Source organism: Rhopalosiphum padi, chromosome 1, assembly GCF_020882245.1.
Source record: "Rhopalosiphum padi isolate XX-2018 chromosome 1, ASM2088224v1, whole genome shotgun sequence".
Lineage (NCBI taxonomy): Eukaryota > Metazoa > Arthropoda > Insecta > Hemiptera > Aphididae > Rhopalosiphum > Rhopalosiphum padi.
The window spans coordinates 80,248,045-80,262,264 of record NC_083597.1 but is presented as its reverse complement, the minus strand read 5'-3'; the positions used below and the strand labels follow the sequence as shown (position 1 = coordinate 80,262,264).

The 14,220-nt window shown below is 26.3% G+C and overlaps 2 protein-coding genes across 4 annotated transcripts in view; both read left to right on the top strand.

The window, feature by feature from the left end:
• The window catches only part of LOC132918123 (neuroligin-4, Y-linked-like), a 384,793-nt gene that overhangs the window by 272,598 nt on the left and 97,975 nt on the right, over nt 1–14,220 (top strand). The window lies entirely within an intron of this gene.
• LOC132932385 (uncharacterized) lies at nt 7,914–9,161 on the top strand. Its single transcript, XM_060998744.1, has 4 exons — nt 7,914–8,096; nt 8,310–8,492; nt 8,627–8,893; nt 8,977–9,161. The coding sequence occupies exons 1-4, from the start codon at nt 8,040–8,042 to the stop codon at nt 9,004–9,006; spliced, it is 537 nt and encodes a 178-aa protein (XP_060854727.1). The 5' UTR covers nt 7,914–8,039; the 3' UTR covers nt 9,007–9,161.

The window sequence follows — 14,220 nt, the reverse complement described above, 5'->3', positions numbered from 1 at the left end:
GTACAAATAGTTCATGACGCATATCATTATACACTGTTATAAACTATTTAACAGTTCCATTACCTTAAATAATAAATAATATATTTTATATAATACATAAATTGTATAATAATATTATATCCTATATAATTATCTAATAGTATATAATAATTAATAACTTTTTCGAATATATTTTTTTTCACATAATTTTAAATCATTTAAAACAACATTTTTACTCTTTATAATATCGTTTATTTGATTAAATAAACATTAACGATATTTTTATTATCATCAGTTTTTATGATCAATTATTACTAAAAAATCTTTTACTTCTGAATATGAAATTAATCAAAAATATTACTAATACTAATATAATATTATGTAACTTATTTGTATATTAGTTTTTAAGTATAGAGTGGAGTAAAGTGGTATATATTAATACTGGTAAATGTTGATCTATTATATAGCTACAATGCTTATTTAAACTTTGAATACTTATAAAGTTATAACACACATAACTAAGTATTTTTAATTACTTAAATAATGTTATGTTATGACATAATATATTAAATTAATACACTAAAAAGACATAGAAGACATGGGGGCTTTGAACATATAAAAGAACAAAAATATTTTTAACGCCGTTAATATTTTTATTATTATAATTAGTATTAAATAATAATATAATTTAATATTTAATAAATCACGATTTACCAACATTATTATAAGTAGGTATAATATCATGGAAAATATTAAACGCTAAATACATTCAAATATTAAATTGCATTTAAATTTAAAAGGAAAAAAAAATACTACAGCCACCATAAAATATCCATACTTCTTATTGTGTTGTAATACATAAACAGAAAAACTGTCGTAGAAAATTACATCAATCTCACAATAAACTGTAAAATATATTTCATTATGTAACGGCTCTTGTGTACAAATACAACTGCATTATATAAATTATTATCATGTTATTAGAGGTTTTATAATGTTTGTAGCTTATCTCAATTGATTAGGCCATGGATACATAAACAACGTTATTTTTATAAAACGATTGTTTTCCACAGTATTATTATTAATGATCTGAACGGTTGTAATTATATGTAATAGGTGTATTGGGTAAATATATTAATAATAACATTTTAATAAATAAATCAAATGCAATATTGATGGGTTTATTTATCGACCAATTACTACTATACAAATATGTAGGTTATTATTTAAAAAAAATGTATATAAAATAGAAATACAACCATATAGGGCATAATTAAATATAAAATATAAAAATATCGGAAAACTCCTATGAAAAAAAAAAATCGAATACATTAGAAAAATGTCAATTATCCATTTATGTATTTCATTTAAAGTATCATATGATGTTTATTTATTTGTCTATATGGCAATACTTACGATATCGTATTTGGTATTTGATATAGGTATTTTATATTTAGGTTGTGTTATTAACAATTTTCTTGTTTGAAAAGTATACTATATTTACTTCAACATACTTAAGTTATTTATTCGTTAATACCTATGTAAAGGTTTACGTTTAAATTTATATCTCTAATAGTTATTTTGTATAATACTTTGCAGTTTTTAACTGTTTGTCCATGATCGAAATAAAATAATGACAACTTCTATTAGTATGATGATGAATTAAACATATTTTGCTCAATTTTTTGATGATAAAATTAATTAGTTTGTCAAATGATTCCTTTTAATAGATACTAAAATAATCTTATTATTATTATTATTATTTATAGTTATGCATAAATCGATATGGGACAATCACCATTTTTTTAGACGTCTTAATTTAGAATTTAACATAAGGTAAATATAATTTTTCAGAATTAATTAATTATACAGTCATTTACTACAATATATTTATTATAATAGCAATTATATAACTATACAGTAGTAAACTCAATTAATAAAAAATCAAAAAGTATTTGATTACTTTGTATTTTGCTAATCATTTATAACCTTTTTTTAACTTACAAAAATGTTTATATAAACATTATAAACTGTATATAATTCATATAATTTAAATTTTAACATATTCGATTTTCAATCTGTTGATTATTATAGGACTTTATTTAATTTAAAACGAAAAAAATATATTTTATTATTATGCGATTTAATTATACATTTTATATCACAACATTTTTATTTCTGGATAATTTTACACTTATTGTCTTAATTGTTACATATTTTTAAATGAATAATTTAATAATATTTTTCTTTTTTGGACTAAAATTAATGTATGTTTTACAATATTTCTTCATTGTAAACAGATAAATGTATTTGCTTTAGTGGAAAAAAAATGTAAGCTTAATAATTATAATGTATATTATCAATGTGTGTTACAAAGTAGGTGTCCAAGTAGACCTATAGTACGTTATTTTCAGGAACTAAAAAGGTTTATATTTTATTATAAAATAATTTTAATAGCTTGACCTAAATATAATATAACATGCAAAATATTATAATGAATGTTGATGATTATATTGATCAATCACTGTTTAATAGTGTTTAGTTGAATTTGTTATAGTAACATGATGCAAGCAAACAAAGTTTTTTTTAACAACTATCGGTCTCTATTAATTAATCGTGATATAAGGAAAATAATTGAAATGTATATATTATAAAAGGAGAATTATTAATAATAATATATTTTTTAAATTTCATATCTCTTCTGTTTGCTTAACCCGTATAGTCGGATAATAATGACCTATGTATTATATGTACCTACATAGGTTTATTAAGTATAAAGGTATCACAATACTTATCATCAAGTCACCTATAGTCATATTAAAATAAAATTTTAATAGTCATAAAATTTATAATTAAAATCTAGAGTAATGATCATCATTGCTATATTAAAGCATGATCTCTGTGTAGGATGTAATAATTATAACAACAATTTATTGAAAAATCTATAATATTTGTTCAGCCGACGTGGATGATAACGGGAATCATGATATTGGCGTAAACAACATATAATTAAAACGACTTTCAGCCACTGATATTACGCTTAAAGACATAAGCTGTATACGCAATTACAATTATTATGTTATAATAATAAATTCTGATGCAGAGAAAATCGTACTATACCGAGTCAGACGAATTACAAAATAACATTTTTTTCAAAATATAATGATTATCAGTTTACACAAACTTAATATAATATGTATTTGTTGATTAAACATTATAAATCTGATAGACATAGCTCAAGCGTCAAAGATGTAAATATGTATAACGTGGAATACAAAATTTTATTTTGATAATTATATTTATAATTTGTTTTATCTAACGAGCTAATGGTGATCGAGATAAAAAAAACGATTTTTTTAACATTGTGATACCAATAATTATTTGTCTACGAGAGAAATCTAAGAATAGTTATGAAACGACAATTTTAAAATTTAATTGTTACGTTTATATATCAATATTATTTTTATTCATTTGATGTATACATTATTCCTACAAAATTAGTAGGAAAAACGATGTTTATGCTATATTAATTACATGCATTTAATTGGATTCGCAATTTCTCTCCGATCCAATTTATTTTTCAAAAATAACATAATATATATATATATATAATACTGCGTGTGCGTGTTATTTTTTTATTTTATTATTTTATGTTCGTCGGGACGTTCGATATTTTCAATGACGTTTTGTGGTTTATGTTATTTTAAACTTTTTGACACCCCCAACCGCACAAAATTGATATGTTACGTATTTTACCAACTATCTTGTATTTTAGTGAGTTGTGAGTTACACTAGTTAACACTTTTAAAAAATGTTAACAGTTTTTTTATTATGACAAATATTGACAAATTGCTTTTAGTAAACAATTCACAATATGCAAGTTACTTTAAATTTGACATTTGATCACATTTAAATTGAAATTTACATTTCACATAATATTATTATTACTATTATTATCTAGTTATCACTTATATCACGCATATTAATATTTAACATAAATATGTATAGTCTTCAAAAAATAAACAAAATGTGCTATGATTTATATTGATTATAAAATAAAAATATTTTTTCTACAGTCCCACCTTTTGTTATTTTCACTATCATCCAATTTGGCTTTGTGTGAGTCCAATTAACCTCGATTGTTAAAACAAACCATCGAAGTATTCAAATGAACTTCCCCTTTACAATAATTTTAATTTGATACCGGTGAAACGTAAAATAAAACTACAAAATAACTGAAATAAATAATTTTTATAATTTATAACATGTTGTACAAAATAAAATGTTTTATGTTTTTATTATTTTCGTATTTTATCAAAACAATAAAATTGTGTCTTGTATTATGCTTATTATTCAATATATTGAATGTTTGCTACATTTTAATTAATATTAAATAAGAATATTATTGTAATATTATATTCGATAAATAATTAGGTATATAATAAAAATGTTAACGTCATAAAAATAAATAATTTTGTTTACCAAAAGGTAAACAGTTTTTGTTTACATAGATTAAGTACACATAATAATATTAATAATAATAAATAATAAAAATACTATGTATTATATTTGTTTTTTTCAATGTACGATTATTCGAACTTAATAACACGATAAATGTTATCAAATAAAATAGGAATATCATAATGCTGTTGAACTTGACGACGTTGCGTGAAAAAACTTCATTGTGCGTAGTATGTTTTTGAACTTTTCTCCGTTTATTCAGATGCTTGATTCGAAATGACTATGAAATAATGGAACATATTGGCGTATAACACGGCACGTACCTACAACACATTCTGACAACCCGAATGTAGACACGTGTAAAAATTTAGCTATATACTATTTATATATTTATGTGTGTTTGTGTGTGTGTGTGTGCCTAGGTATATGCAGCTTATAATATTTCTAAACTACGGTTAGACTACGGTTCGTCGAATGTATTTATTTTTCGCCGTACCGACAGGGTCTACGGGACGTGTACCTGCATCGGTTGTTTTTATGTCAATGATAATAATTGGCAGAAAAGAAAGGAAAAAAGAAAGAAAACCACAAAAAATAATCCGTCGAAACATCTCGGTCGACTTAAGACTTTTTTTGCTCTACGGAATGTTTTCCACTCTGTATAGGTGCACTCGTACACACACACATAAACTCATATATCTATATATACTATGTATACATACGTACACATTACCCGTACATACTTACATACACGCATACACACATATATAGTATATACATACCTATATATTTACCTCCACACACACACACGCACGCATATATATATATAATATATAAATATAATATACCGGTCACGGAAACAAATAATATCCTGACATTTGTTGTGCTGTCGACTAGAGCAAATAAAAAGTTAGTTCGAAAGACAACACGTGTGTGTGTATATATGCACTTGAGTATTACGGGTATTAGATATATGTATTATATCGCTGTAATGTCCTGTCACGGAATCCTAGACGTTTAAGGTTTGTTTTTAAATCAAATTCCACGACAGCGTAGAAACGTCACTGAGTTTCTCGTCTTTATAATAGCTATATTAATATATAATAACACGAGAACGCCGCCGTATACATTACCTATAGTAGCTCGTGGCGTGTACGGCTCAATCGACCGTCGGCCACCACAAACAGTCACAGGGTCCAAAAGCCACATGACAAATATTTTAAGTAGCAAATATTTTTTAACAGTCTCATTGTGTTGTCAATTAAACGTGTGCGATACAAAATAACCAGACGGTCAATGTACCAGACCCACATATTATTATGCCGGTAAAACGAATAATTGTATTCGTCAAATGTATTGCTATTTAATGTTATTGCTTCGTCAGACGGAAAGTGTTACGGTCAAAAATAAAATATGAAACTTATTGCTATATACAAACATACTTATTTTTATTATATTATATTATGTTGACGCGTCTATATTGTTGTAATACTATATCGTTTATTATAATTTTGGAACGTGTGTAAACGCGCACAAGACATGAACAAAATTATTATAATATTATTATATTGTTTGGTTTGACACATTTTTTGGAGGACTCTGTTTTCAACTGATTTTGTTAAGCATAGAAAAGTTTTCCTTCTTAAGAAAAAAAAAAGTTAAAGATTTTGGCACTTCCAAAAATGTTCACTGTCGCCAATTTACTCTCTCCCTTCATTCTCTTCTCGCCCTTTATTCGTAGTCATAACAATATGACACTGGAAAATATTGACGAAAACAGTGACACACAGTGTTTACGACACATTGTCATACGGACACGAAATCCATAGGTATCCGAATTAATCGCGCATCGAATGATATTAGGAATCTATGCAACGATTTACTGAAATACGCTTTTTAGGATAAAGGAGAAAAATGGTCTTGTATATAATAATATTTTTGCGTGATTTTTGGTATCGTGAGTGGGACAATACATATATATATATAACACCTACTCTTGTTGTTATATACGCGTGTTCCGAGTTATTGTCGTTAATCATCCATGAATAATGATCATGTGTAACCATTTAAGTAAAAAAAAAAAAAAAAACGAAGAATAAGAAGAAAAATATAAGATATACCGAAGAATTATGGCGCGGTAACTTTAATCATATACGCGTGTATTTTCCATTTTTTTTTCAGGTATATTTTATTATAATGACACTGAAAAAATTCAGGCATTTTTAAGAAATTTATCACCATATTTCCGTGGCGTTTGTACCACATTATACTCACAGTAAACGTATAAATACGAACAATAGTTTAAATGGATAATTTATGAATCCGACATTTTGCACTGCGGTTTAAAAATAATATTCTTTATGTGTATTATATTATATGTAATACACGCATAAGCAAAATGAAAATTGAGCTCTTTATGAATACCTAGGGAACTTAACAATTTGTGTGACTTGTGCGTTTATAATAAACGTATAAAGCAAATTCATTTTTTTATATTATGCTATTGTCGTTGTTAAACAACAATATCAAAATGTAAAAGCTCCACTAAATACGTATACGCTCCTAAAAATTGCTTTTGATTCGGCTGATCGTTATTTCATCAAACAGTGTAAAATTCCGATTGCTAGGTATGATGAAAACACTTATTTTTAAATCGACCGCTCCTAAATGTACATTGTGTATACACGACTTAATATTATTTACAAGTGAGTGAGATGAATGACTATATTATGTCAAATAACGACTCCATCACAACAAACACGTGTGTTTGAATAAACATATACAAATATACATAGGTGCCTATATTACGTATTTGTTATATTTTATTGTTGGAAATTCGATTATAATATATTTTGTCGGAGACGAAATATATGTTTCCGGTTATTTTATCTAAGCGTTTGAATGTTTGATAATTTTAATTTTATAATTTCGTTTATTTCGTAAAATTCCTAACAAATAAATTTTAAATTTCGTCAAATTGCTCACAATAATAAATTATATAAAGAATAGTCGGCGATAATTGAATATTGCAATAGAGATGCAGCATGCACTTGGTTGGCATTGATCGAGTATACGCTTAGTAACATATACAAAGTAATATTACTAAGTATGTACTAAGTAATAATATAGCGCCGATCATTTGCCAACATGTTACAACATATTATTATTATTATGTTTCAATTTGTTCTTACTGCGGCTGAGATTGTTAAAATGTGATCTTTGATCGACATTGAATGTCGGCAATCCTTAACAACTATTCCGCGTTTATGTAACGTAGTCTGCGACAAACGTTTTAATGTGTGTGTTTGTTTTTCTTATCAATCTATTGCCTTCCGGACACCGGGCCACGGTGTATAATTATTAATCATAATGGTTAAGTTATTTTATCGTAGCTTCGATAACGGAAAAATCAAAGGTCCCTCCCATGCACTATGTAGCCGTTCGTTTTGATATAAATATAAGGCCCGGCCGGTTTGCTAAATCAGTATTGTTCGAGACACCGTCAGCAGTGGTACAGATATCAATTCGTTATATTCGCATTGATATTATATTTTAATATTTCATCTATCCGTCGTACAAATACACACAACAACAACAACATGGTTGCCTGCAAAGTGATTTTGGCCATTGCCGTCGTGTCCGTAGCTGTTGTTCAAGTAAGCATATATTATTATAGTATAAAATATTATACCAACACGGTTAACGTGTAATACATTATTATTGTTTGGTATTTTCCTCTAAACAATGTCCGCGTCGACTGCGCACCAATACAAATGCATAGTACGATGTCACGGACAATTATTCATATTTCTAAAATAAACAATTAAAATGATATCCAAAATAATAATAATAATACAATGCCAATTTAGATCAGTGGTAAACCCGCAACCGACACTGAATGGGGTATACCGTTCGAAGAAGCCCTCAAGAACATCACTAAAAAAATTGGCGACGTTGTCGGCGATAACTCCGAATACACCGCCGCTGCCAAGAACAGTTTGAACACTTTCGTCGATGGTTTCAAATCCGAACTCGCAGTCCTTTCCAAATCGGTATGATTGAACATTAAATATTATCAATAATATAATGTATGATGAACGAACGTCTGTTATTGTACATTACACTTATAATTCGTTACTAGCATCTTTGAAATTTTTGTTTTAAACTATTTTTTTTTTACCTGCAGTTTGAAGGCAAAGCTGGCGTCTCCGATGTTGTCAAGGAAGCCACCAAACAATGGCAAACAACCATCGACACATACACCAAGAACTTGCCAAAGGAAGTCAGCTTGAAAGACTTTAACGAAAAAACCGAACAGGCCCTTAAATACATCGTGGAGCATGCCACTGAAATCACAAAGAAAGCCCAAGGAAACACCGACATCGAAAAGGAAATCAAGGAATTCACCAAGAAAAACATCGACTTCCTTATGGAACAAGCTAAAAGCGTCCAAGTAAGTAGAATAAAATAAACATACAAATCAAATTATAATTTTTAAGATCACAAATTAATCAAAGTTTTATTTTTATGATTTAGGCTAAAATCGCTGATGCCAAGAAAGCCTAAGATGAACAAGTTTGAGTGACTGACACACGTTGTACCAACTATGTCAACCAAAACACGATAACTGACAGTTAATTTATTGCTTTTTAATTTTATAATATTGTTATTTATTTCACCTTTAAAAATCAAATATTAAATTTTACCGTTTTTATACTTTATCGGAGCTTTGTTATTGTTTTTTTCAACCGAAATATCATCCATAAAAAAAATAACGAATTTGTTTCTGTGTAAAGGCAATAATGATGGTGTATCTCTTCGTGCACTCATTTATTTTCATAATTTTGAATAAATTGTATGTGGTGGTTTAATAATCAAATTATACCTACCAATTGTTCTAGTTAGTATACCAAATTCGTATCATGAAATTGTAAAAAATAATATTTAAATAAATAGGAATTTAGCGATTTTTTAATAGTACCAGCTTACAAATGTAATTTAATTTAAATGTAAATTAAATTTACATTATCAAAAAGTGGGCAATCATAATTTAATGTTATACAATAATAAAATAATAATTTATCGTAACTTAATAATATTTATAATAATTAATACAATGTACTCAAAAATATTGATAATTATTTTCATAGTAAAATATTCAAATATATATACGTAAAATTACAGTTAGGTGGAGGCTAAACGTATAGGTAAAAACTGTCTAAATAAATATATAATAATATACTTTATTAACATAACAATAAAACGTCTGTACAAAATGCAAATCATAGCTTATATTTAATATTGTAGCCACTAAAACCGCTTATTATTTTTTGCGTAGATTTTCATAATTTTACCAAAGTATTATAATGAATTTTTTATAGCTCAAATTTTTGCTCTTTCATAAACGTAGTTTCGAACCCATTTTTTATAAACATAAATCTGATCTTAAACGATAAAAAAAAGTAGTATTTGCATATAATATTATAATATAATACAATAATGATTCCTGACAAATTACCTTTTTTTTCTAAGACATATATACAATATGGTTTAATGAAAAATAATATACATTAAAACACACTTAGGATCGAATGATGTGAAAAAACTTAGTTAAATATTTAGGATAAACTGGTTAAAGGACAAAATTCAAATGTAAGTCTGTCAACAAGCGTTGGCTAAAATATACTTACGCGATTCCATAACTAAAATATGACTAATATTATATATTTTAAGTTTTTAACTAATATTTTCAAGCAGTTGTGACAACAATTGTATAAACAATTTTGTCTGTATCGTTCCATTTTTATGTGATGTATTGTGAATGTCGACTAATGTAGTTATCAATCCCTTCTTCAACTATAACATCTTTAAAGCAAGTGTCGTATTTTATAAAAATAATTTATTATATTACTATTAGTTTGACATAGTTTCGATTAAAATTTATGTCGCGAGTCAAAATTAGAACATTGTGCGAAAGACAATAATATTTAACTGTAAATGCAATTTATGTCTGATAAGAAAAAAAAATCGTAATCAAAATCACGTCGAGTAAAATAACTGCTCTAATATTCGATAAATGTAATAAAATTAAATATAATATTCATTATTCTTATCAATTCTAACTTTATAGGTACACAATGTTCATTCTTAATGAGCATAATAAATATGTTGGATCAGCGAATTATAGCATTATTATTATGTCATGTGCTATAAGTTTACTGACGTGTTAAAATTGTTTAAAACGGTAATCAATATAACATTACGATAATTTTAGATTAATGTAAAACGTTTTTATATACTTTTTTCCAATAGGTACTGTATATGCTGGAGACTATTTCTTATAACGACGAAAAGAGATTTTTTTAGTATTAATCTATACTTTTTATTATATATATATATATATTTCAAAAACTAAAAACGTTTAATACACAAATATTTATTTATTTTAATAGTGTGATTAAACGGCCAACGGTTCGTTATAATTATTAACTAACATAATATATATGTACTGTATGAAATCGGCAAAAAAATATAATAATATGTAATATGACGTATACTATGTATATCGTTTTATTTAAAGAAATATTATACATGGTATATATTTTACATATTGCCGTCATCGTGGTGCTGACGGGAAACTAATTCAAGTTTTAAAGCGAAAACGACTAAAACTTTTTCTCCCTTTTGGATTCTGAGTATATTGGTAAATTTATTGACTTTTCCAATGATGTGTGCTGTTTATATAGTTCATCGGAAAACGTTTTTTCTTAGTGGTAGTTAAAAAAAAAAGCTTTAACAATGCGCAATAATAGCTATATGTATTATATACAGAGTGATTCTCCAAACGTGCTCATTCCCATTTATTTATTTTTTAATTTTAATTTTTCAATTAATTAAATTCCGATTTTTAAAATTTTTAAATATACATGCTAGCCATATTTTTAGTAATTCAGATTGTTTAATATAATTTAAGGATAGTACTGCTGTAATGCAAAATAATTTTTTTAAATGTAAACCAATTTTTTTTTTTTTTTGTAAATTGATAAACAGATATTTTTTTTCTTGACAAATCGTATGTATCTAAACAAAATTTGAATTAGCGGTTTCTGAGTTATAAAAATATAATTCAAGGACAATAATATAGTAATTAATTAAAAACATAATATGATGTTTATATTGTGTACACAATAATTAATATGTAGTATAAGATATTGTATTAATTATAAATTATAATATTTATAGTCATATCATTTTTTCAAAAGATAAAATATTAATGGATACATATAAAATAATAATTTTAATTTTAAAATTAATAATTATTTTCTTCATATATTCTTAAATATATATATTTATATATATATATATATATATTAATTTACCCTTAGTACAACAAATTTGACACGTGGAAAAAAGGATGATTCTCAATTAAAGAAAAAGTTAGTTTAAGATAGGACAATCTAGAACAAGGTATATAAATTTACGTTTTTTTAAATATTCCAAACCCCAGAACGTCCAGAACTTGAATTAAGTAGAGTATGCGATTACTATATTATATAGTAATTAATTAAAATTATGAGAGATAAGCGTACCTACTTGGTGAATCACCTTATATGTATAGAAAGTAAGAAATTGAAGTATTGAAGTATTAAAATAAATATGATAAATAAACACACGACGTGATAAAAAGCTACCTTCGCAATAATATTACCACCTAATAGTATTTTTAATCGTTTTTGATTGTTATAATACACTTTATATTTAAACAATAACGCCATATAAATTATACCGATAATTTTAATGATATTGTCTGGAAGTTAACGTTGATAACTAACAATCCATTTGGAAGTCATCGCAGAATAATTATCAATTTTAATTCGTACTAAGGTTAATGTAATAATAGTTTATTAAGATATGAAATTGTGTCACTTAGATGTTTTTACGTTAATTAATCATAATCTATGATATTCCATGATATTGCTATTAATTATTATTAAATATTACTATTTTTATATTTTATACGAAACAAACTGTAATTAAAATATTATGTCATAATATTTTTGTTTTCGTACAGCTAAGCTGATATATTTAAATCATGTGTTATATGCACAAAGGTAGACGACTTAGAAATATCTAAGATATTATTAAATTATAACGTTTTAGAAGAATTATTATGTATTTCAAATATAAATATAGTTTCCAACATTAACTATAATATTATTATTGTTAAAATATGACGCGTATTGCATGCGTAAATAATATACATACTTATAATATTGTATTACTTATATTGTAATATTTCGATAAAAATCAATTTTTAATTTATACGAAAAATTCATAACAAAACATAACTACTGCTCTTTCCATCAGATATCGCGTTTTTTTTTCGATTCCTAACGGTCATTTAATCAAACGGCCATAATGCAGTGTGTACTCGGCAATACTACGAACTCGTCTTATACGGATGTCGCACAGTCAACGATCACAATGATACGTCGATACTGATTGAAGTAAAGGTCATCTGCGTGCGGGTCGTTTGTGCCGTATGTATGGAAATAATATGAAATGTTGCGTTGTACGGGAACACACAACAATGTATAACTGTATATACATTATTCATAACTGTACGCTGACCCTTTAATACGGCATAATATAATGATATAATATTTATTATAAAGTCTTCAAAAGCTTCGATGATATACAAGGCATTGTGTTAAATTTTTAAGAGGTATAGGTGCGTATTTGAAGTAGTGCGGGTTTTCGTAAATACACTTAAAAAAGTCTGACACGTAATTGACCGAACTTTACAAAGTATACTTATTGGCCGTTACATTATATAGACACAGTTGTTATTATAAAAAGTAGAAAATTTCCGGTCTATAATTTAAATTTGACTTAACGTATTTTTTTTTTTTTTTTTAGATTTACGTTAATATAATATTTGTGCAAAGAAAATGGTAGTAGGTATATAGCTTTTCTTTTCTTTTTTTATGTCAGGTCTAAAAGAAACTCGTATATAATATTAAATCACATTAAAACTTTACTTTTTTTTTAAATTTTTGTTGTAAATAGCTTTCAACGTCCCGGACGCGTTAAACTCTCGAGAAAAGACGTAATCGACTTTTCTCGCTGTCGAGTAGACTATTCTACCGTCTCACTTCTCATCCATTTAAATTATCCCTCAATGGTTCTCTGTCTTGCACACTTCGCGTGAACAAAGTAATTTGTGGCCTATCCAAAACACTGTACTCTACTGCCAGTCACTATCAATTCAAGGCGTGAACCCTTAATACTATTTTTTCCCATGACGATGTCCTGTGTAAAGTCTCACCGGACACTTATCTGATTCTATGTCAAATACAAAATAAAAAATATACCATAAAATATTTCAATATAATAATATAATTTTCATTTCGTTGCTAATAAACGTACTATGTGTCAAGTATATTATATGTATATGATTTATACGTAGGCGATATACCTAAAATAATAAAAAATTCCACTTTAAACATAAATCTTAACATCTATACCAAACACGATATTAGTACCAACTGCAAATACACATAAATATATGGAAACGCGTATTTGCGTTAGGTGTGTAAAATATATTACAACTGCGCTAATTAACATTGTTATGAGTACAGTAAAGGTGTTATGTAAATATCGCGTGTTTTGTATCCAAAGTATCGTCTATAGCGAATAATGTGATGGAGAAACAAAGTGTACATAAATATTATGATGTTCAAGCGTGTAAAAAGGTATAGAATTATTTAGACCTTGGTT